At 39.5% G+C, this 25824-nt stretch overlaps 1 protein-coding gene across 5 annotated transcripts in view; it reads right to left on the bottom strand.

Moving 5' to 3' along the window:
• Window positions 1-25824, bottom strand: part of LOC124794689 (protein lingerer) — a 121131-nt gene that overhangs the window by 75565 nt on the left and 19742 nt on the right. For all 5 annotated transcript variants that reach the window (XM_047258241.1, XM_047258243.1, XM_047258242.1 and 2 more), the window contains exons 6-11: window positions 21483-21731; window positions 18804-19069; window positions 18285-18510; window positions 11245-11399; window positions 10836-11138; window positions 10521-10757 (exon numbers count right to left, since the gene is read on the bottom strand). In XM_047258241.1, coding sequence (XP_047114197.1) covers window positions 10521-10757; window positions 10836-11138; window positions 11245-11399; window positions 18285-18510; window positions 18804-19069; window positions 21483-21731 — 1436 coding nt within the window. The remainder of the gene's footprint in view (window positions 1-10520; window positions 10758-10835; window positions 11139-11244; window positions 11400-18284; window positions 18511-18803; window positions 19070-21482; window positions 21732-25824) is intronic.

Raw genomic sequence — 25824 nt, forward strand, 5'->3', positions numbered from 1 at the left:
TTCTTTTGGTCAGAAGACTGCTGTATAGGGCAGTCAAGAGAAACTGTTTGCATATTATGTGCCTGTTTTGAGAATGAGGAACTTAATACTGGCCTGCTACTCTCCATTAACAATAATCGACAGAACTGCTGCAGCTTTGTTTACAAACAAAAACACTGTTGCAAAGATTGGGAAGGAAATGTCTGACAAAGAAATGTATGTTGAAGAACCATCAAAACTTAATCATCCTGGGGGGGGGGGGGGGGGGGGGACCGTTGTACAGATAAGAGGATTACCAATATTTATTCGCCTACAAAGGATGCGATTCATCACCATGTGTACGATTATCATCGCAGGAAGAAACATCGACACTAATGAAGTTACTGGCAACACGTAAGGAATCAAGGCCTTTGTAGGGCAGTCGCACATCCTTGCCCACAGTTTTAAACAACCTAGGTTTGAACTATGGATATTTCTGAGGCCATAAGCTGTTGATGGAGAGAGGATATAGCTGCATGGTGATGCAGATTTTTAAGGGACATCCATAGCATAAACATAGATGAAGTGATGCGGCTTGATGAAATGTGGATCAATTCTGGTCATGTTGTCAAGCAGGGCTGGACAGATGACAGAGCTGAAGGAACAATAGCAATAGCTTCTGGCAAGGAGGGGGGGGGGCGGGGGGCAGGGAGGCTACTCTGAAGGTTTCTCCCATTCTGTCTCAATGGTCATATAATTCATGAAGTTCCAATATCAAATGCCAAGGCCTACTACAAGCAAAAAGCTTTATGCTAGGAAATAGCTTCACATTTCATTCATAGGCTGCTGTTTCTCAAGCACAAAATCAAAAATTAGTAGTACAAAGTTTTTATATGAATTTTTAATAGTCATATTCTCCCATAATTTGTGTGATGTACCCATTTCTTCAGCTTCCTTGTTCTAATAAACGATCTTGTCATCACTAATTCTGTAACTATTCATGGCAGTGTCAAAACTTATTCTCCGGTTAACCCTGTCACAATAGCCGGTTTATTTATCCCACGTTTATTCTCTGGTTAGGCGTTATTACGTGTTCGTACAACATGTTTTCTGTGCTACTCCCAGAATAGAACTTACGCGACTGTACAACTGGTCCTTACTGGTGTAGCAGTTTGGCCAAAAACTTTATCAAAATTTCAGTTTCTTTCATACAAAGAGGATAACACAATCTTTCTTACCTGTTATTCCTGTTAGTCATTTATTTTCACTCTGGTAGTCTGAATCTACAGCTTTCACTAGTAATTATAACAACGCTGATCATTTGCAAGCCTAGTCAACCACATAAACAAACAGCGATTAGCATTCATCCGTTCGGCTTTATTCCACTCAACTCGTATAGCCCCGTCACCTTTTTCCTGCAGGAAAGTTTATTTCTACATGCGATGGGGATTCCCCTGGCAGAGACATCATGTACACTACGCACACATTCAAAAATTAACTTTTGATTCATTTAGAAATCAACTTAGAATGTGTTCAAAAAGCAACAGGGATGCGTTTCAAAATCATATGAATAATCATATATAAAAACAAAGATGAGGTGACTTACCGAACGAAAGCGCTGGCAGGTCGATAGACACACAAACAAACACAAACATACACACAAAATTCAAGCTTTCGCAACAAACTGTTGCCTCATCAGGAAAGAGGGAAGGAGAGGGGAAGACGAAAGGAAGTGGGTTCCTTTCGTCTTCCCCTCTCCTTCCCTCTTTCCTGATGAGGCAACAGTTTGTTGCGAAAGCTTGAATTTTGTGTGTATGTTTGTGTTTGTTTGTGTGTCTATCGACCTGCCAGCGCTTTCGTTCGGTAAATCACCTCATCTTTGTTTTTATATATAATTTTTCCCACGTGGAATGTTTCCCTCTATTATATTGATATCATATGAATAATCGGTAGACCAATGTGCAATGGATGCTAGGCGCTTTGTGAAAAAGGTTTTTTCTCAAGAATATGAATTCAACAACAGTGACACTGACAGTGACACAAAGGGCCCAGTACAGCGATGAGGGTGATATCAGCGGAGTCTTTATATTTTCTCTTTAGAAATGGAGAAAAGGCGAACTCAGCTACATGTTTGGCACGTGCCGTTTATATCTGTATGTAAAATGTAAACTTTCACGGCCAGAAATGTCATAATTAAATACCTACAATAATATTACATCATCGTAAGGTACGAAATTTTAGCAAGAAGGAATTAATAGCAACTAATTCCATAGGAAGTTCATCTCAGAAAGTCAGTTTGTATCACACAAGATAATTATTACTGTTTACAGTATAATAGAAATGCCATGTTATTTGTACCACTTTTGTTCTTTCTCAACAATAGAGGTTAACCATTTAGGTATGTTTTATTTTTTGTTGTATCAAAATTAAGTAGGTGCATTAGAAAAATTAATAACAATTTCATTGCAAACCTACAGTGATCTGTTTCTTGTGTCCAAACCGTACCCCCCCCCAATTGGTAGTCAATGCGCAAGTGGACCATCATGCGTCGTATGTATCTCAAATTACCTCACATTAGAGATCTCCAACAGAGTTCTGCTTTCAAACACCTGCAAATTTGATATATTCTTAAGATTTCCTTCGCATAATGTGTTCAGTTAACTTCAATAATGTTACCAACGTGTTAAAAATTAGGTAAGGCTGTAAGAAAATATGTTTCTGTTAACTGTCCATTTTGTCTTAATTTGTTGCCACAGATAAAACTCAATCAAAAATATTGCAGATCTTACAGAACACACGTATGCAATTTCCATATTTATAAAAGTGAAGAGTTTGCCTGTCTGAGCAAGTTGAACAAAATTTAAGATTACACGCATGTCTCATGTGAGATGCAGCAACTCTGTTCCACGGCTGCATGTCTTACAGCCAAAGTGTCAATCCTAAAGCAATTTTGGGCAGTTTCTTGTATATAGAGATGGCAGTGCTGCTACAGCGGTCAGTTTCTAGTTTGCTTTGCTGGATAATAAAAGTTATCAGTCTGTTAACATTGAGTGGCATTAAATAATGGGCAAAAGTACAGTAGAACCTCACTAACCCATTCCCTACAGGACCGGGATCATGGTCAGATTGCAAAATAGGTTGGATTATCAGAGGAACACTTACTGACCCATATCATCATCACAATGAAGTACAGTGAAACGTTAATTTTCAACTGGAAATACTGTCCGAAATATTATTCCATGTTAAAACAGTAACAAAACAAAAGTAAAATGTTGACATACTAAAAAATCTTACATGAAAGTGTAATGCAGAGTAGTGCCTGTACTATAAAAAAATGTTTGTATCATACAGTAAGATAGTTACGGTGAGTGAAAGTTTAATATTTGTACATACCTTATTACAGTGTTACATTGAAACAACTGATTTGTACTTAATTGTTTAAAATGTGAGAAATACTGTAAAAAAAAAAGTTCTGTTCTTCAGCAGGACGAATAATGTCTGTAATGTTGTTCTGCTTAGCAGATGACAACCTTGATTTTGTCATGATGTTCTGCCATTTCCTAGACCACAAAATGTTGTTGGGATAAATGTAGAGCTTGTTCAATGTATTGAAGGGTTATATCAAATGAATTTTTAGCAACTGTATGTGATCCTCGAGCCATAGGTTCATTGCCTTCATTGTTGTCACCTCATTCTCATTCTCGTCACTTGTTCAAGTTACATAGTCAATGATTTGGTCGTCGATTAATTCTGCTTCTGTTAAGTAGTCACCTTACATCACCGGCCTCAATGTCCGGTTGAAAAGATAGCATCACACATTTACATTTAGTTGGTGTCATAATTTAGTTTCACACACTTAAACATGCAAGAAGAACACAGTCACTAATTTCGCACCTAGCACTGGTCAACTGCCTACTGATCCGTATCTGTGACAATGAGTCATCAGCAAGTCCTGTAGCAGCAGCTCATATACATAACAAGTAACAGAAAGGGATGGTCGGACTAGGTGGGTAGTCGGACCATCAGAAGTTTGACTGGTGAGTTTCTACAGTATGTGGAATGAATCTGGCTATTTTGAATACCGTATTTACTCAAATCTAAGCCACAATTGAAAAATGAGACTCGAAATCAAGGAAAAAAAAATTACCGAATCTAAGCCGCTCCTGAAATTTGAGACTCGAAATTCAAGGGGAGAGAAAAGTTTTAGACCGCCCCTCCAAATAGAAACAAAGTTGGTCCATTGTAACACAAGATACAATTGAGGTCAAATGGATGAAGATACAGCTACAGTAGTTTGGTTCGAGTCATAAGATTAACAGTTATGCTTTACCAAGTAGCCACTGCTACGTGTCAGGTGCTCCGTCCGTATTTATACGGGTACCCTTCCTTTTTCACGTGCTTCGTCTGGTTTGAATCAATTGCTTATTTTGCTTTGATCCGATAAGTGCCATTCTCTTTGCTATAGGTCTTTACGTCACTCTAAGCTGAAAATGCATTATTAAGGTGTCATGCATTGTTTGTCGCATTCTGATAATGAGTGTTTACGACCTGTCACCGTTCGCGGTATGGCTTGCTTTTGTGCGCACTACCGCAGCTTACAACTAAAAAATAAGAGAGGAATTGTCTTATAACCGAAACAACAGCAAGAGACTGCTATTTGTTGTTACTTACACTGCTGCTTTCCTTGATAATGATCAACAAGAAAAAAATAATAGACTGCGTATGATAGAATTGTTCCTAACGAGAGTTTAGCAAAAATTTTTCTCCGTTTGAAAATCTTTGCACATGCCTCTTTACTACATTACATTCTGTACAGAAATTAGAGTCATCTTAGATTTGTGCTTCATTTCTGACTGTATCAATATTCAGCATAAGAATAATATGAATATAAACATGACATTATATGTATATTCTTCCGTGTTTGCTGTTGTCTCACTCTAGTTTCGTAGTTTATTAGGCAGACAGGATTTAAATGAGATAGCAGCAAACACGAAAGAATACATGGCATAATGTTTACATACTTCTAACTTTTCTTTTAATTTAATTACTGACGCATAGGTTTTGGCGCCAGTATTTATCTTTGTGCCTGCAAAGCACGCATGTGTAGTGCTACATATATTAGATGGCAGAAGTTAGTTGCGGCGGCATCTACCAACACTTTTCAGAACTTCCGCTTACTTTGCACTCAATTCTAAGCCGCACGCGGTTTTTTGGATTACAAAAATCAGAAAAAAAGTGTGGCTTAGATTCGAGTAAATACAGTACAATATATCGGAAGTTACAAAGTGAACCACACATCTGTATGTCTACCACTGACTATTGCAAATCTTCACTTGGTTTTAAGTGAAAGTACCTAACCTGGCAATGATTAATAACTGTTAAATAAGTATGGGAATTGGATACACATTCTAATCTTCTTCTCCACCTCTCTCTGTTAATGTCTTATCCCCCACTCTGTCCATCACTCCCCCCCCCCCAAATCACCCATCTCCTCTTCCCCTGCTCGACCCTCCTCTGTGCCTCTTCTACTTTCCCCCTCCCCTCTTACACACATCTCCCCCCCCCCCCATTCCATCTCCTCTCAGCCTTTTCTCTGACTAAGCCTTGGTTACCACAACTTTTCTGCTTTCTATGAAAACCAAATGATAGGAAAACAGCACATTGTTATTTATAGACTGTTTGTTTAAAAATATCTATAATGAGATTGAATATACTTTGGAGAGCATTTTATCTAATAGTTTAAATGTTCGTTATTGTAGCTGAAACTGACTGCAAGAAAGAAAATAGAACAGCGCACTTTTGCAGCATAACAGGACACATAATTTTCTATCTTGCAATCTATTTTTCGGAGAAACCCTGCACACGGCTGTTTAAAAAGTATACAATACAACCACGCTTTTAAGTTCCCCGATTTAATTTTTCCTGCCATTTACAAAATTTTTTATATCTCCCATGAAATTTCCAATGTTTACAATGCTAATTCACATCCAATTTTATGTTAACATATCTACGATTTTTCTGTGATTTATGTTTTACAAAAAAATGTTCACGCAAAACAAAAAAAAGTAATTGATATAAAATACAGGCATGGCACTGGCCTTGAAGAAGTGTTGACAAACATTATGCGATTTAGTCTCTTGACACCATGACACACTACTCAAAAGGTCTGAATCGGTAAAGTTGTAAGAATTCGTGTTTTATTTCCTTCCTCTGACAACCTCTACTTCGCATGGTGGCTGCTGGGAATACCTAGGTTCTTTTGAATAATGACTGATCACAAAAGTTTTCAGTGTATTGTGCATACGCAACTTCATAATTTTTGGACACCACGTTAGCAAAAGCTTTCGACTTTGAACAAGTCCCGCCCATTTACCACCCTCCATATATACCTGCGACCCGCACATGGTCTGCTGCTTTTGCTCTCATCATGACAACTCCATAGCACATTTGTGTGTTCTGTTGTTCGGTTGCTTGTAGCCCTAGCTGACACCTTTGCATTGCTCAAATGTTTCTGGTTTGAATAATGAAATACTGCACCAGTTAATATTTTTTCAGTGTGTGAGTGGTGTGTGTAATGGAGGGTGAGCAGTACCTTATAACCTCAAAATGACAATGGGAATAAATTCATGGAATGCATCATTCCAAGTGTGGAAAAAAAGAGAGAAAGAGAGAGAGAGAGAGAGAGAGAGAGAGAGAGAGAGAGAAATAACTGATGTGATGTTTCATTACTTAAATAATGAATGAAACAACTGCACGCTTTCCAAAAACATCGATTATGATGAACGAAACAAAGTCAAACGTTTCTACTTTCCAAACAGTTAAACAGTGCCAGTTACACCAGTGGGTAAACAGTAGAAAATTCAGGTAACATTTATTGGATAATAACCAAGTCCCTAGCGAGTATTTGAAGTCTGTTATGTACATATATCACACACAAACTATGAAAATGCTAGCGGGATTACAAATGTAACTTTTACCGCTTAAAATGTTATTTCCCACTTCTTACACCACTTTTTGAAGTACTACCTTGAAAAGTGTAAAAGCAGAGTTTCAGTGCACAGCCCATGTCCATATGACTTTATTAGAGTATCATGGAAATATTTGAAGTAAATCGATCAAGAACTTTTCAAGACTTTTACATATACCACATATCGCCTACGTCCATCCAAATCTTTATTAGAGCAACATGTAAAAATCTGAAGTAAATCAGTCAAGAGCCTTTCAAGATTTTTGCTAATCACTTTTCCCTATTATATGCACGTTTATATACAGGGTCTCTCTTAGGAGAGTCATCAGGTGCACATTCTATGGTGTTTCAGCAAACATTCACAATTTTGTTTTTGCGGCGTGTAGATGGAATCAACCCAAACAAAGACTGCTCATTATGTCTTTCATGCAACACATAGCACCAAGGGAAGTATTGGTTTGTTTCCTGTAACAAACAAAATGCTTTTTGAAGTGGAATTTTATGTGCCTACTCGACAGAAAGGTTCCAAATTATCCTAGGGGGATGTTTGTTTTATTGATGTGTATAAATAGGGACAGTAAAACACGAAGAAAAACTAGTACTCCAGCAGTGATAGCACTGCTAGGGCCTGCACAGACTGCTACTGCCATCACAAATGCTACTTCGTCGCTACTAGGGTACTGGTTATTCTTCGTACTTTACTATTCACGTTAATACATACTGGTAAAGCAAGTAACACACTGAACTAATTTGGGTCTGCTCTATTGAATGTTCACAAAAATTCCACTTTCAAAATAATTTTATTAGTACCGGGAAACAAACAGATTTTCCGTTGACATTGGGCATTGTACGAAAGATGCGATGAGCAGGATTTAAACTGTAAGGCTGCACACTTTTGGTGAACCTAGAATGTGCTGGATGATATCGTGAAAATTCTCTGTTACCCAATATCACACATTTTGCCTATTCACTGCAACATTCACAAAAATTTGCTTAAAAAATTGTAAATATCTGCTGAAACACCAGAGACAATACGCTTGACAACCCACAGGAGAGAGACCCGGTATATTAAAAAATATATAACCTCTGTCCATCCAAACATTTATTATTAGAGCAACATGGATCACACACACACGCGCGCGCGCTGCAGCCTCTGGCATCTTAAGTCACACAGTAGTGTATGATGGGAGCAGCAATTTGGGTAGGGGAAGGAGGATGCTGAGGCGGGGAGGCTGAGGCAGAAGGATAGCAGGGTGGGGGTGGGAGACAGTGAAGTATTGCTGGATATCACGCAAAGATGAGGTGACGGCAGCTAGGTGCAGCCAGGAGGTTAGACGAGAGGAGAGGTTTGGGTGGGGGGAGGGTGGGGGGGGGGGGGGGAGGGGAGTGGGGGCTGGATGGATGAGAAAAATTACTAACAAAGGTTGATGCCAGGGGGGCTACGAGAATGTAGGATATATTGCAGGGAAAGCTCCCACCTGCGCAATTCAAAAAAGCTGGTGGTGATGGGAAGAACCCACATGGCACAAGCTGTGAAGCAGCAGCATGCTTAGCAACAGGGTGGTCCACTTGTTTCTTCGCCACAGTTTTTCAGTGGCCATTCATATGGACAGACAGTTTGTTGGTTGCCACGCTCACATAGAATGCAGTACAGTGGTTACAGCTTAACTTTTAGATTACATGGCTGGTTTCACAGGTATCCCTGCCACTGCTGGGATAGATGATGTTTGTGAACGGACTGGAGTAAGTGGTGGGGGAGGATGTATGGGACAGGTCTTGCACCTAGATCTACTACAGGAATATGAGCCATGATGTAAAGAGTTAGGAGCAGGGGTTAGGATGTAAGGGGTAGGGATGTCCAAGTAAATTCTGCAGGTTCGATGGACAGCGGAACACCACTGTAGGAGGGGTGGGAAGGATAGTGGGCAGGAGATTTTCCTTTCAAGGCACAACGAGAGGTAGTCGAAACCCTGGCAGAGAATGTAATTCAGTTGCTCCAGTCCTGAGTGATACTGAGTTATGAGGGGAATGCTCCTCTGTGGCTGGAGAGTGAGACTTTGGAAGGTTGTGGGAGACTGGAAAGATAAGGCACTGAGTATTTGTTTTTGTACAAGGTTAGGAGGACAATTACAGTCTGCGAAAGCCTCAGAGAGACAGACGGTATATTTTAAGAGGAACCGATAATCACTGCAGATGTGATGACCATGGGTGGCTAGGCTGTATGGAAAGGACTTCTTGGTATGGAATGGGTGGAAGCTGTCGAAGTGAGATATTGCATGTGGTTAGTAGGTCTGATATGGACAAACATACTGATGTAGCCATTTTTGAGGTGGAGATCAAAATCTAGGTAGGTAGTTTGTTGGGTTGAGTAGGAAGAGGTGAAGCAAGAGGCTGTTGAGGTTATGGAGGAATGCGGATAGGGCATCCTCATCCTCGATCCAGATGGCAAAGATGTCATCAATGAATCTGAATCAGGTGACAGGTTCAGGATTCTGGGTGTTTAGGAAGGATTCCTCTAGATGGCCCATGAATACGCTGGCATAGGATAGTGCCATGCGGGTTCCCATAGCCGTACCCTGGATTTGTTTGTAGGTAATGCTTTGAGAATCAACAACAATGACAGACAACAGCTTACCAAAAAGATGATTGCTGAGCCGCAGACAGGCACATAGAAAAAAACTATCACACTTTCACAACTAAATTTTCTGCCATAGCTTTTGTCAGGAAACGAGAGCACACACACACACACACACACATTAACGTAATCACTTAGACACAACCCATGAACACATGACAGCCATCTCTGGTCGCAGTGTCCACAGTCTCTGAGAATCAGATCCAAACAAACCACTCCTTGTCTCCCCCTGCCTCTCATCGGCAGCTGCTAGGCTAGCTGTTAGAAGTGGTGGCAGCACTGACTGCAAGCTGAGGGGAGTGGTAAGAAGGGGAGAAGCAGTAGGAATGAGGGAGTGGGGAAGTGGCTCTAGTACTCAGCTGCACCCAGTCAACTACGGTGCATGACAGCCCAGCAAACAAAGCATTTCATCTATTGAGACAAAAACAAGATTTTTCGAGTGTAATTTTCAAATTTCTCAGAAATGTTTGAAATTCCCTGATATCCAGAACCTGTGGCAACACTGAACACATGTGTTAAAAGTAGGATTATCAAAAATACCTTTTTTTGAAGTATGGCAGTAAATGGAGGGAAAACAGCGGGTACATATTACAAAAACATTATAGCAGAAATGTGATGATATGCTTGGGAGCGCTTTCAAACATTTTGATTGATTAAATTGTAGAAGCAACAGCAGCATGTAAAGAGTGTCAGTACACGAAGATACATGTGTTGGTTTTTCCTTTTTTATCAAACATGCAGATAGTACATGTGCAAACAGCAGTACATCAGTAATAACCCAATGACAGTATCAAAATGCATCACTTAATCCCTTATGTTAAAACTAACCAAATTTAAATAAGTAATAGAAAGCATTTTAGACTAACACACACATCTGATAAATGGTCAAATGATTATAAAGCTAAGTACAGAATTTGCATTTTGGCTTTCATGTAAACCAAGAGAGATTATATCAAATACCTGTACAGACGAGTAGTTTGATGGCGTATAGCTGGAGGCAGTTGGATAGACGGAAGATGACGACTTCTGATTCTGGTAAGTGGATTGATATGTGACTGTACTGGGTGCGGAGTAAGATAGGCCCACTTCGCTTTTATCTACATCCAAAGCAGATGCAGTCGATGACCTTGTTTGTGTGAAACTGGACTGGCTAACTTTGTGGTCTGATGTAGACAGAATAGATTCAGAACCTGGAAGCTAGAAACAAAGTTTATACATACAGTACCAAACTTTTAACTTTTTTTTACTAAATTATGCAGAAATCCTTAACAGTACCTTCTGACTTTGACTGAGTGATGAAGCAATACTGTTTTGACTCGATTTTTGAGTTGAGGATGCCGTGTATGCATCTAATGCAGATGTTTGACTCGTACTCAGGTCAAGATTCGTGGAAGCTCTAGGCGATGGTAAGGAATCCAGAACTGAGTTTGATACACTGTTGGAAAACTTGTTCTGTTCAGAATTTGTTTCAAAAGAGTTCGTTTCACTTCCGAATTCTAGAGCACCAAACTGAACATCTAGATATCCTATACTGCTGTTAATAGCATCACCAGGCATTTCAACTGCTGTTGCTGGAATCTGAAAGTTTCCAATTAGTGCTTTCCTCCGTTCAAGAAGTATATTTACAATTAAATGTTAACAACACACTAAATACATGAATGCACAAGATTACACAAGTATTTACTTTTGAGGGAGGAGGAACTCTTGGCCGCTGTGTTTTCGTCCGCGTTGGTATGGATTGTGACTGGGTGGTGGTTGATGGAGATTCTGCAGGCTGCTCTTGTATCTGCGGGCTGTAGGTACTAGAGGAACTTACGTAACTGGATGTAGAAAATGGCGCTGTAACACAAGTTGCGTAGTTACAGTGTTTTGAAAAGCATGTAAAATTTACATCAGTCAAGTTTAAAATTATATCAAGTAACACATACACTCATGCGCATGCCTTACACTACATGCACAGTATTGGTCTTAAAGACCGAGGTTTTACACATATCCTTAGTGGCTACATCAGCTAATCTGATACAAATAGACCATATGCGCTTAAGTTTACAGTTTATATACACACAACCCATTTCCTTCAGATCATCATCAAAGACAGCAAAAGACCCTGAGCACACGTCACAGGTGTGACATTCATACAGGTGGAAAACTATAAAGGTTTTCAGAAGGAATTGTGCGTCAATATAAAAAAACCTATTCTGAATCCAGCAGACACCAAAAATGTGCAGTCCTAAGTATCAACTGCATGCCAACCAGCACAGTGCCACAAAATGGCATCAAGACTGCACTAACCCACACGCTAATGATATGAGCAGGCAATGCCACACCACCACGAAGACACAGTTCAGCAGCCCCTGGCAACACTGTTTTTAGCCACCCGCCCTTCACTGGTTGGCCCAGTTAAGTCGCAGTCTTCGATAGCATTAGTACTGACTAATAGGAAGATGTTACTTAGCCAGCATTCTGCTAATAGTAATGGAGATTGAAGAACTATTATATAGGAGACACAGGAAGCACTGAAAGTTAAGTGCTGTTTCTTCCCTTAATAGAAACAAAGTTTTCTGTTAACTAGAAAGTGTTTTGTACAGATGATTTTAGATTCCTGCCACCAGCCATTGATACTTCTCTTCTTCCTTATTTGTGTCAACACTGACTCCGATAGTAGCCGACACAACAAACAATGTATGGGTACAACACCATCTCTTTAAGTTGTTGCAGAACCATTTCCTAGATGTAGGTATTATGCTACCAAATGGTTTGAGTGAAATATGTTCATCAGGACAAATAAAATAACTTCACTGAGTTTGTTGACAAAGTCTTCAGCGCACTGAATTCTTGAGATTTCCAAAAGATGAATGTTAACTTGCACATAGTGAATCCGGAATAAAGACCAGTATGTGCTTTTTCAAATCTACATGGTTACTTTGCAGTTCACACGGAAGTGCCTGGCAGAGGATCCATCAAACCATTTCCATATTACTTCTCTACCATTCCACTCTCGAATGGCGCGTGTTAAAAAAGGAACACCTAAATCTTTCCGTTCGAGTTCTGATTTCTGTTGTTTTATTATGATGATCATTTCTCCTTACATAAGTGGGTTTCAACAAAATATTTTCACATTTAGAAGAGAGAGCTGGTGATTAAAATTTCGTAAATAGATCTCGCCGCAAAGAAAACTGCCTTTGCTTCAGTGACTGCCACTAAAACGAGCTGCCCTTCTTTGCACTTTTTCAGTGTCCTCCACCAATCCTACCTGGTAAGGATTCCCTCCATCAATCCTACCTGGTAAGGATCTCACACCGCGCAGCAATATTCTCCAGCAGAGGACAGACAAGTGTAATGTAGGCTGTCTCTTTAGTGAGCGTTCTGTCAACAAAGTGCAGTCTGTTTCGTCTTCCCCACAATATTATCTATATGGTCTCCCCAATTTAAGTTGCTTGTAACTGTAATTCCTAGGTATTCAGTTGAATTGACAGCCCTTAGATTTGTGCGATTTATCATATACCCAAAATGTATCGGATTTCTTTTAGTACCCATGTGCACGACCTCGCACTTTTTTAGTTTAGTGCCAATTGCCACTTTTCACACCATACAGAAATTCTCTCTATATCATTTTGTAATTGGAATTGATCATCTGACGATTTCACTAGAAGGTAAATTACAGTGTCATCTGCAAACAATCTAAGGGGGCTGCTTAGATTATCACCTAGACCATTTATGTAAATCAGGAACAGCAGAAGGCCTATGAAACTACCTCGCGGAATGCCAGATATCACTTCTGTTCTACTCGATGATTTACTATCTATCACTACAAACTGTGACCTCTCTGAGAGGAAATCACGAATCCAGTCACATAACTGAGGCGATACTCCATATGCACGCAATTTGATTAATAGTCGCTTGTGAGGAATGGTATCAAAAGCCTTCTGGAAATCTAGGAATATGTAATTGATCTGAGATGCCTTGTCGACAGCACTCATTACTTCATGGGAATAAAGAGCTAGCTGTGTTCCACAAGAACGATATATTCTGAATCCATGTTGGTTATGTATCAATAAGTCATTTTCTTCAAGGTGATTCATAATGTTCAAGTACAGTATATGCTCCAAAATCCTACTGCAAATTGAAGCCAGTGATATGGGTATGTAATTCAATGGGTTACTCCAATTTCCTTTCTTGAATATTGGTGTGACCTGTGCTACTTTCCAGTCTTTAGGAACAAACATTTCGTCAAGATAGCGGTTGCATATGATTGCTAAGAAAGGTGTTACTGTGTCTGCATACTCTGAAAGGAACCTGATTGGAATACCATATGGACCGGAAGACTTGCCTTTCTTGAGTTGTTTCGCAACACCGAAGATATCTATTTTTATGTCACTCATGCTTCTGTTCTTGTTTCAAATTCTGGAATATTTACTACTTGTTCTTTCGTGAAGGAATTACAGAAAACTGTATTTAGTAACCCCGCTTTGGTGGCACCATCATTGGTAACATTTCCATCATCATCGTGAAGTGATGGTATTGACTATTTTTTGCCACTGGTGTACTTTACATACGACCAGAATCTCTTTGGGTTTTCTACCATATTTTGAGACAATGTTTCATTGTGGAAAAGGCTTTGTTGCGCAAATAAAATCTCTTTATGGCCTTTTGAAGGGACTAAAAATGATTGAAGTCAATTACATATCAACATCTATTGAAATTTTTTCTTCTAGGGTACCAGAACTAGATATTTTTTGTAACAAGTAAGGAACATAGTGGTTTTCCCTTATACTGATGGGTAACAAGTGGTTATTGTTTCTGTGGACACTTTACTGAAGAATTAAACACAGGGTTTTCTCAGTATGACAATGATTCAGATTCTGCATCCCTCTGCACTATCACCATTGATATCAGTGTAAATAACATTGAATCACCATCAGCATAAATACTAGAGGCTGTCAACTTCAAAGAAAATTTGTCAACAGATGTGGCAACAGTGTGCAATGACACTAATCTATGATAATCTTCCAGATGTGGTGAAGTACACTGCATCTATAAGTTTTCCTGCAGCAAAAGGCAAAGTAGAAGTGCCTAATGCAGATTGGATACGAATTATATCTCTTGTGGTCTTTACTCTTCCAACACCATCATGGAAACCTAGTACGCAAACAAACAAATTTCCTAAAATATCTGTGCTCAGTTTCAAAACAAAAGGTTCCAAAGTTAAAGACAGTTATTGATCTGCATGTAAGACTAAGAAAATTTATAAAGATTAGCTACCTCAATCACAAAGCTAAGTTGGAAGCAATGAAGAAATGCACCATCAAGGAGGAAGTAGCTATGAAGTGCGTCTTCATCTGGCAAAGTAAATAAAAAACTGTAACAGGCTACATTAACATCTACTTCCCCATCAGATTAGTGTTTCTCTCCCCCCCCCCCCCCCCCCACACCAATGTTAACCCTTTTGCTGCTGTGGACATGTATTTACTGCCTGCTACACTCTTCCTCAGGTGCTGTATATGTGTACATGTGCACCTCCTACAGTGGTGTGTGTGTGTGTGTGTGTGTGTGTGTGTGTGTGTGTGTGTGTGTGTGTGTGTCCTGACCTGCCGACCTCCCACTGCCATGAACAGCTTACTTCCAAATTTCGGTGAGTAAAAAAGTTTCAAGTATTTATCATACAACATAAATACCTCATTGTGTGCTATCATTTGCGAGAAACCTCATTTCAATATCTTGAACTGCTTATGAGATATGATGATTGTTATGACAACAAGATTCACTGTGCACAAGGACACAAATGGGCACATTGCACACAACTGTATCGGATATAAAATCTAATAACTTCAAAACTGAATGAGATATCGTTCTGCCCTCAATTTTAAATAAAATTTGGTATCTTACGTACATATTGTTTGCCGCAATATAACAGCTAAAATCAATCATATGCAAAGTGTTGCAACCTGTTGTAATCGCGGGGCGGAACAGTCACGGGGTGGCCGAGAAAACGCGGCGGGACCAAACAGAGAGAGGCCCGCGAATAAACAAACAAACGGAAAGGACAGACACGAAACAACGACAGACGATCGAGAGAAATCTTACGACAACAACATGCAAGAAGCAACGGAGTGACAGAGACAACCAAACGAACCCAAGACGTCCACTAGCAATGAAGACAAAGAATGGTAAACGCGCCATTTGTTATCGAGGCGATATGTCAAGACACATGCAACAATTAGACTCACTGGCTGAGTGAGAGGCAGGATCTTAAACACATGATTGGGGGCGCCGCTATGGGCCGCTGGAACCACGTTCCACTATGGTGCCTCACACTAAATGTGGGCCAGGAGGCACACACTGCCACGGCTTACGGCACGATAGTGAGGAGACCTCTTGGGGTCTTCAACGTCCATGACGTCCAGCGGGGATTCAACTTCCATGGTGCGTGGTACCAGACAAAGTTTACACAGTGCATTTTTACCTCTTCCAAAAAATATCAAACCATAAGATGTGCAAAAATCAAATTTTTCACCTAATACTTTCTGAAAGATCAGATGAAAAGTATTTCAAATTGGTTGGAATGTGTATTTCAGGCACCAGAATCTGGGGAGCAGTGCAGCCATAACAAAAGCCACCCTCAACATGGACTGCAGAGAGCACATCTGTAGCATTGAAAAGGATAACTATTATTTAGTTAGTCCTAAGGTAAAGTAGCCCTAAATCCGCCATGCCAAAAAATTTGACTTCTCTAATGTCTACTGAACTGAACGTATAATGAACTAGTAGTATGTGGTGCATTCAAGTTGTAATGCCTCCAATTTTTCTCACGTTGAAACTTATATTACTTCTTGACCTTATCTTCCTGCAGCTGTCCACACTTTTCAAAATATCAGTGCCATGATTCCACAGCCACTGTGAATGCTTTACAAGTCTGGTTTGAGCACTGGAAAATCATTTGACGCAATAGCAGCATTACTAGTGAATGGGCATCCAGGTAGTGTCTTTCGTTGTTGGAAACAACCAAAGTGACTAGGAACCTGGTCATGCGAGTGGGGAGCATTAGAAATCATTTCAGTCATTATGAAAAAGAAACTGCAGTATCGCATTCACCCGATATGCTGGTGAGTTGCCTTGGTGAGAAACTACACCTGGTGCTTTTCTGGCAGTTTTTCATGCAATGCAGGAAGGAGCTTGTTCTTCCAAATATCTTGGTATGATGCACCTGTCACTATAGAGTCCCCTGGAAAACAATAAATAAGGATTACACCACTGCTGTCTCAACATGGGCACCATCACTTTTTCAGCACTGGCGCTTAGCCAAATTTTTTTTGGCAGTGGCTAGTGCGTGTACGTATTGGCACATACACACGCTTCCGCTGGGCTGATTGGCACTTCATTTAAGGACTGAAAAAGGACATTAATGTTTCATCCCTTATCACAATCAATGAAAAGGAAGTCGCATTCATGCAATCACTGTGTGAACATTGTCCAACAATATGCTACACGCATGGCATTGTGGTCATCCATCTGGATTCATGACACCCACATGAAAGATTCACATTTTCATGTCTTCATGCAGGACTGTGTGCACAGATCACACGGAAATTTCAACATTGGGGGTGGTGTGTTCCATACACATTCGGCAATCACCCAAAACAAAGTTCTGCACTCACTCGATCATGTGGTCAAACTGGCTGGTGCGAGGCTGAGATTGTCTTGGTTTGTTAACACAAGATCTTCTACCTTCTTGAACTGTCACACCCATATAACCACATTAGACTCATCCACGACACCATCACCACCTCTCAATTAACTAGTGATTAATTTCAATCGATGTTGCACTGTGTAAATGAAGAAAACGTATGATTGTATGCTGTTCTTATAAAGAAAATGCCGCCATTTTAAGTATGGAAAACATTCCTCACTCTCCATGCAGTCACTTTAGTTCTGTATGGTGTACAGGGCAGCCATCTCTTTCATGCATTCACAAATGCATGCTTTTTTTAAAACAAATTGCATGTTTTTATCTGTTTTCAGTTCTGAGAGAAAAGTCTGAAGTTTCATAGCCTGAATGCACCTTCTACATCACAGCATCTGGAGTGAAGCACCTTTGCCTTATAACTACACTGCCACATCACATGTCCTCAGTGTGGCATAAGGATTCCAGCCAATAGCAAGAATTTTCATGTGCCTTTCACTACTGGTACACAAGAATATGAATGCCATTAGTAGTCAAAGGGAACCACAGAAATTAGATTCTAATAAAGCAACCTTGTAGTGAGTGTGTATCCGTGTCCAAGTTGGCCCGATCTATCCATGCCTGGCCAAAGTTACCTCCGCATCTCAGCCAGTTCTCATTAAAACACTTGACAACCACACCAGAGTCCTTTTGTTGGTGAAATGTCACCATGTTTAATGAATTGCCTCTGAGGATACTTATGTATAAACTCTATTGCAAATCTTTGAAGTCAATGTGTATCCACTGGCCTCATACAAGATATTTGGTAGTTCAGAAAACTTTGTTGTCCTAAAGCTGCAAAGCATGCCTAGAGACAGGCCATTATGGCTCATTTTTCGCATTTGCTGGACATTATATAGGATGTGAACTTTGCTTTCAAGCGGGCTTCTAGCCAACACACAAGATGCTAAAGAGAAGGATTAAATTTTTGCATGGATCATAAATTTGTCTTTTCACACGAACAGCATGGAGAAAACAAAGTATAATTTGTGAAAATTAATTACCTGCTGAAGATGTGAACCCTGATGGAGGACTAGGAGGCTGGTAAGATGATGCTGACGATGATGAGACAGTGTAACTGCTACTACTTGTTGTCCCAAAGGAAGTTCCTGCAGACGTACTTGTGCCAATACCAACAGCAGATTTTAGGTTTTCTGTTGCTTGTGATAATTGATTCAGGTACTCAGACTGTGTTGAATTTAATTGGTTGACACCTACAGGAACTGGACTCTAAAAACATACCATACACAAATTATTTTCAGATGAACGACTCTGACAATAAAAAAAGAAGCAGTTTCACAAATTATATACAATATCAAAACAGTAACATTTTGTCCAGGAAGCATGAGAAGGGCCAAAGTATGGTTCCACATAACCATATATTGCAAAGGAGTACTTTTCGCAAGGAAGATGTTTAAAACATTTAAGTAAGGCTCATCAAAGAATTTCATGAAAAAAGAACTAAATGAGCTCAAACTGAAAGTAGGTCCAAACAATATGTATTTCTGGTACACTGTTCTTACTTGCGACAGCTGATTTGTTGTTGACTGATGTATTTCAAGGTTCTGAGACATCTGGCTTGAACTAGATGCCACACTGCTTGAAAGAGTCTGCGACGTCAATGCAGACGACAACTCTGTAGTTGGTTCCTGTGTGGGAATAACTGGTTCAGAGTTGACTACAGGTTCCACTGTACCACCACTGGGCGTGAATACCTTGCTGTCTGCTAGTGAACCAGTGTATTCTTCATTGTCCCAATCTTCCGGTGAAGGGAATTCGCCCCATTTTTCTGTGCCAAACCAGAGAAAATGCACTAATAAAGAAGTAGTGATATGAAATTATTGTACCTATACTAAAGTTAACAAAAACAAAATGTATACAATTTGTAATATGATACTGCAATTTATTTTCATCCTATTTAACAGTGTATATTCCATATTTATGCAATGCTGAAAGAAGAGGGAGGGAAAGGAGGCAAGTATGAATTTAGAAATTTAAATGGTGCAACACTACTCCTATTTTATGGCAAATTTGATACTTTTAAGAAGCACAGTCATTTTACCACACACAACCCACAGTAGTGTGATCCTTCTTAAAGCACTGAATTGCATGATTTTACATCATCATATGCCAAATACGGATGCTTCAGTGCTCAACAGAGGAGCAAACATATCTTCTTGTACTTAACGAACATGACAAAAACCAGATAAGGAAAGACTTGCAATGATAAAGGATACTACCACTTTCCCGTGTTTATATCTGCAATTCACTTATTTCTTAATAAAAAAATAATTAGCATGGCCTAAGTACTCGTCTTTGCTTCTCTTTTCACATAGTTTACCATTTTTCCAATCCTTATGAACTGATGTCACTTCTTACCATCCTTGTCTTTCTGCCTTCATTTGGCTTCCAATAATTACACACTATTTCTGGAAACATGTGATGTTCCCTGAAATTTCTAGGGTGTTCACTGATGCTTATATGAATTCAGTTGATGGTCCTATCTCTCCCTCTTTTTTCACTCATTCTTCTGACTGGTTCAATGCAGTCTACAATGATTTCCTCTCTTGTGACAATCTCTTCATCTCAAAGTAGTACTTGCACCCTGCATCAATTATTTGTCAGGTGTATTCCAATCTCTGTTTCACCTACAGTTTCTACCCTCTAGTAGCATTCCCTGCTGTCTTAATACATGACATTTCAATCATATCCTCCTCCTTGTCAGTGTTTTCCACATGTTCCTCTCTTCACTGATTCTGCAGAGAACCTCTCATTCTGAATCTGTCCACCTTTATTTTCAACTTTCTTCTACAGCACATAACAGTTTGATTCTCTTCCTTTCCAATATTCCAACACTCCACAATTCGCTACCATACAACACTGTGCTCCAAACAAACATTTTCCGAAATTTCTTCCTCAAAATAACCAACCATTGTATGGTGTTGCTATTTGTTGAAAAGTAAATTCAAAAATAATGCCAAGAAAACCATTCGCATATGCACAAGAATGATGATGTGTAGCAATGCACTTATTCTGGCAGCAAGCACTTGTAGCGTCGACAAGTAGGAATGGCATATCTCCGTCATCGCAAGTTATTTGACTCTGTAACTTAATGGCCCAAACCATCTTGCTAGTTCTGTTTGCTGTAAGACTTCTTGTAATGTGGACATCTGTATTAAATATACTGAGTCAAGGCTGGGTCACACTAGACTGGTTTTGTCATCATTTTATGAAGTATGTAAAATGATGCTTAATGGAAGCACAGATTATGTTTTCATGTTTCTGGAAATGAAGGAAGAATAATATTTTCAGTTTGTTGGCATATGTCAACATTATGATCGGGGGAAGGGGAGGCTCCCTGCCCCAGCCTCCTACTTACCCCCACCCAGTCACCACTCCCTTCATGCACTGTTGCTGCTGCTGCTGCTCACAATGCAGTTTCAGTAATCTGAGACTGCAGACTGTGTGTGTGTGTGTGTGTGTGTGTGTGTGTGTGTGTGTGTGTGTGTGTGTGTGAACACCCCCCCCCCCCCCCTGCTCTCAAGGAAAGAAAGAAAAACTGGAACTTTTTGTGGCTACATACAAGTCACCATTCATCTTCCAAGATGTTGAGTTTCAAATTATTGATAGTGGGTCAAGGACACAGAATGACTTTCTTTGGATACAGCTTGGAACCATTCCAGCTCCTGCTTGAACTATTTTCGAAAATGATGGAAAGTCCAAAATAATACTTTGATGTGTATCTATATTCTTTTAAAATTTCTCTTATCTCACAAATATAGCTACAACTTGTTTACCACAAGTTGGTCAGTTCCAATCTGGAAGAAGCTACCGTGGAGACATTGCTTTTGATTGATAGCACACAGCACAAATATTAGGCTTGACAGTCTACACTGAGCAACCACAAATCAAATGCACTTTCAATCTAGAATGTTCTTACACAGAAGTATCAACAAAGTAGGAAAAGATAGATTGCTTCTTACTGTAAAGATAAAATGTTAAGTGCACACAGATACAATTGAAAGACACTTACACATAAGTTTTCGGCTTCAGCCTTTGTCAGAAAAAGAAAGTGAAACACACAACATTCATTCTCACAAGCAAGCACATTTCACATACACGAGACTGCCAACTCTGGCGTCTCTGACACTAATAATAAATAGTTATTGGCAGATATATCACAACAGTAAATATTGACCTACCCATTTTTAGCGGATCTCCACCAGAACTGTCATCTGCAGTGGGGTTGTTCCACGTATCTATAGACCTTGGGAAACCAGTCTTGTCACGGCTCTGGAATGTACGAGGACCTAGGCGACCTCCACCTCGTCCACCTCTACCAGATCGACCTGGGCCATTCAGCACTCGTCCTCCACCTCCACCACGATAAAAGCCCTCCCCTCGACTCTCCTCTAAATTTTTCTCATTTTCTTTATTTTCACGTCCACGCCCTAAAAAAAAGGCACACAAATTGTAATTTTAACTTGTAGAAGTAATGTAAATAATGTGTATCAAATAAGGTTTGAATGAGCATTTATTTACAACTCTACTATTCTAATTTCCACCTTAAGGCCACCTGCAACAACATGAACAGTAAAAATACAGCTGCACAGAGGAAAACAAAAATAATACAAATGAGTACAACATTAAAATACAGTGAAACCTCACTCGTACACTTTTCAAGGGACTTACAAAAAATGGTGTAAAATGTGGGAAATAAAGTTTTAAGCTGTAAAATTTACATATAGGATACCCCCTTGCACTTTATGTATGATATATGTACATAACAAGCGTCAGAAGACCTGTCAGGGATTTGTTTATAATCTAATGATGGTTTATTATCTAATAAAAACCGCTTATGTAACTAGAACTGATAGCTGTCTGGGAAGTAGGGACGTTTGATTCAATTTAATATGTCATAATCAATGTTTTTGAAAGCCTGCAGTTGTCAGTAATTATTTAAATAATGAAATACTGCACTAGTTACGTATTTTTCTCATGCTTAGCATCATGCATTTCAAGAATTTTTTTTCTCATTGTCAAGTGCAGATATGTAAATAAGTATTTTGTATGCTGTTTGAATAGGAAGTGGAATAAAATCAAGAAAACTTTCCTAAAGTGGAGTGAGAAGGTATTAGGATTCCAGGACACCAGAAGAAAGCCATGGATATCTGATCATATATGGCAGAAGATTGAAGGAAGGAGAGAAATAAAGGCCTTGATCAATCAGCGTAGGGACGAAGAAGAAAAACAACGCCTTAGGGCAAGGTACAATGAAGTTCACTGGCAAGTGAAGAGAAACACTAGATCTCATAGAAGAAATTGGGTAGAACAGCTTGCAGAAAGAGCTTAAGAGGCAGCAGGAAAGGGCGATTTGAAATAGCTATATAATATCTCCAAACAGCTGCCCCAGGAAAGCATTAAAGAAAGTAAGCCAGTGAAGTCTAAAGATGGTGAACTGTTGACCAATAGTGAGGAGCAGCTAAAGCGATGGAAGGAATATTTCAGTGAGATATTCAACATGACCCTAATCCATCAAGAAGAACAAGAGCAGGAGGAACTAGACCTTGTGATGAAGCAAGCTGGGAAAATTTTAATTCCCCTCTTGTTTTGCCATCTGCCTCCTTAATTCATTTTCTCACTTAATTTACCACCAGATCTAATTGTGTGCCTAGTTTTATTTATGTAATTTTTTTTTTTACTAGTTAGCATCTTTTGTTATAGGGTGAAATCAGTGATTTTTTCATAACAAATTCTACTGTTGACGTATAAACAAATATAAATTCTGCACTAATTATAAACATTTGGAAGACGAACTAATAGTATTCTTAAAGTATTTATTTGGCTCTATTCGATAACATGTTAGCAAAGCCAGTCTTTAATTAATTCCAAAGTAATTAATAGTTTTGTCAAAAGTATTGTTTGTGTGACTACACATGTTAATTTCACGATTTAAACAAATAATTCGGCTTAACCCTTGTAGTGGAAGAAACTTTTATAAGAGACGCAATTTTTCGATGTATTCGGTCAATTTAACAAGTTAAGTTTTAATTGTAATTTCTGTAAACTGAACTTCGAACAGTGTGTAGTTTCAGCACCTGTTATTGCAAGGATATAAAAGGGCCCCATTTTTGGTCACGGCCGAGTTTCAGATGAGAAACCTGTGCTGGTTAGAATAACAACAATGCTTCAACTTAACTGTGGAATAAGTGTTAAAAAATTAGGCCATGCGTAAAAACAATGACAGTGTCTGCTCCATATGTACCTGTTTATTCTTCAAGAACTGTGAACTATGTGGTTATGTTTTTATTGCTCACAGATGTTCAACAGTGAACTATTGTAGCAGTATGTGGAGCTTCGTCTGAGAACTATTAATGAGGCTTATGGAAAGTTTAAACGATAGTGCACTGCCATTCACATATAACTGTTTATTGCTGGGTGGTTGTGCAAAGTGAAAGTAAACTACCGTGAAACGCAAATGTGTACCTGTCAACTACATTATTTACAGTAGTCAGTACCCAAATTACAAACCCCATTTTTCAGCCAGTGTAGCAACGCAGTACGTTGACACTTAGGACAACAAATGAATAAATGAAGCAGGTGGAACCACCACAACCAACAGGAAATGCCTGCACTGCAAATCAATACTCACCCTACCAACAAGAGCGAAATTATCAAGGCTCTTAAAAGCTGCAAGAATAACAAGGCAACTGGTGTAGATAGTTTGGTGACGGAAATGCTCAAGGCAGACTATGAAGTAACAGCAGATGTGTTACTGCCCCTGTTCCAAGAAATCTGGAACACAGAAACCATCTCGGAAGATTGGAGGAAGGGAATCCTTATCAAGTTGCCCAAGAAAGGAGACCTGGCAAAGTGCAACAACTGGTGTGACATCGCATTTTTGTCTATACCCAGTAAAGTATTTTCAAGGATTGTTTTAAATCGTCCCAGAGTGTCCATGGATTGTAAGCTCAGGAAAGAACTGGCTGGTTTCAGAGAAAGCATACCATGCACAGACCAAATCAACACCTTAAGCATCATTATTGAGCAAACCACGGAATACTGGTCTCCTTCGTCGACTTTGAAAAAGCCTTTGATAGGGTGGAGTGTGAAGCCATCTGGAAAACAACGCAAAGTTATGGAGTATCTCCAAAGATCATCAGTATCGTGAAGATGATGTACAGAGAATATACTTGCCAGGTGAAATATGATGGAAATCTCTCAGAACCATTTACTTTAAATTCTGAAGTAAGGCAGGGTTGTTTGTTTTCACCACTGCTGTTTTTGCTGACATTAGATGGCATGAAGGTAAACCGAGAGAAAAGGAGAGGTATACAGTGGACTCTATATGATCGCCTGGAGGACCTTGACTTTGCGGACGACATCTGCCTTCTGTCCCACATTTTCAAGGATATGAGTGAGAAACTTAAGGAATTGGAAACAGAAGCTCAGAGAGTTGGATTAAAAATAAACATGGCTAAGACTAAATAACTTAGTATATCTAAAAACAAAGATGATGTCAATTACCGAACGAAAGTGCTGGCAGGTTGATAGACACACAAACAAACACAAACACACACACAAAATTCAAGCTTTCGCAACAAACTGTTGCCTCATCAGGAAAGAGGGAAGGAGAGGGAGAGACGAAAGGATGTGGGTTTTAAGGGAGATGACGCAACAGTTAGTTGCGAAAGCTCGAATTTTGTGTGTGTGTGTGTGTTTGTGTTTGTTTGTGTGTCTATCGACCTGCCAGCGCTTTCGTTCGGTAAGTCACACCATCTTTGTTTTTAGATATATTTTTCCCACGTGGAATGTTTCCCTCTATTATATTGATATCAGTAATTTGAACCCAACAATTACGTTTGTTATTGTCACTGTTGCATTTCGAAATCTTTTCTGTCGTTTTATTTTCTCTGTCTGTTTTTGCCAGTAGTTTCACTTTGCATTCACCTTCTCCTTTTTACCGTAATCTGCTATATAATTTTATCCCGCCTATATATACTCTGGTGAGCAAGATGTATGAGACAGGCGAAATACCCACAGACTTCAAGAAGAATATAATAATTCCAATCCCAAAGAAAGCAGGTGTTGACAGATGTGAAAATTACCGAACTATCAGTTTAATAAGTCACAACTGCAAAATACTAACGCGAATTCTTTACAGACGAATGGAAAAACTGGTAGAAGCGGACTTCGGGGAAGATCAGTTTGGATTCCGTAGAAATGTTGGAACACGTGAGGCAATACTAACCTTACGACTTATCTTAGAAGAAAGATTAAGGAAAGGCAAACCTACGTTTCTAGCCTTTGTAGACTTAGAGAAAGCTTTTGACAACGTTAACTGGAATACTCTCTTTCAAATTCTGAAGGTGGCAGGGGTAAAATACAAGGAGCGAAAGGCTATTTACAATTTGTACAGAAACCAGATGGCAGTTATAAGAGTCGAGGGGCATGAAAGGGAAGCAGTGGTTGGGAAGGGAGTGAGACAGGGTTGTAGCCTCTCCCCGATGTTATTCAATCTGTATATTGAGCAAGCAGTAAAGG

The sequence above is a fragment of the Schistocerca piceifrons genome, chromosome 4 (genome assembly GCF_021461385.2).
Source record: "Schistocerca piceifrons isolate TAMUIC-IGC-003096 chromosome 4, iqSchPice1.1, whole genome shotgun sequence".
Lineage (NCBI taxonomy): Eukaryota > Metazoa > Arthropoda > Insecta > Orthoptera > Acrididae > Schistocerca > Schistocerca piceifrons.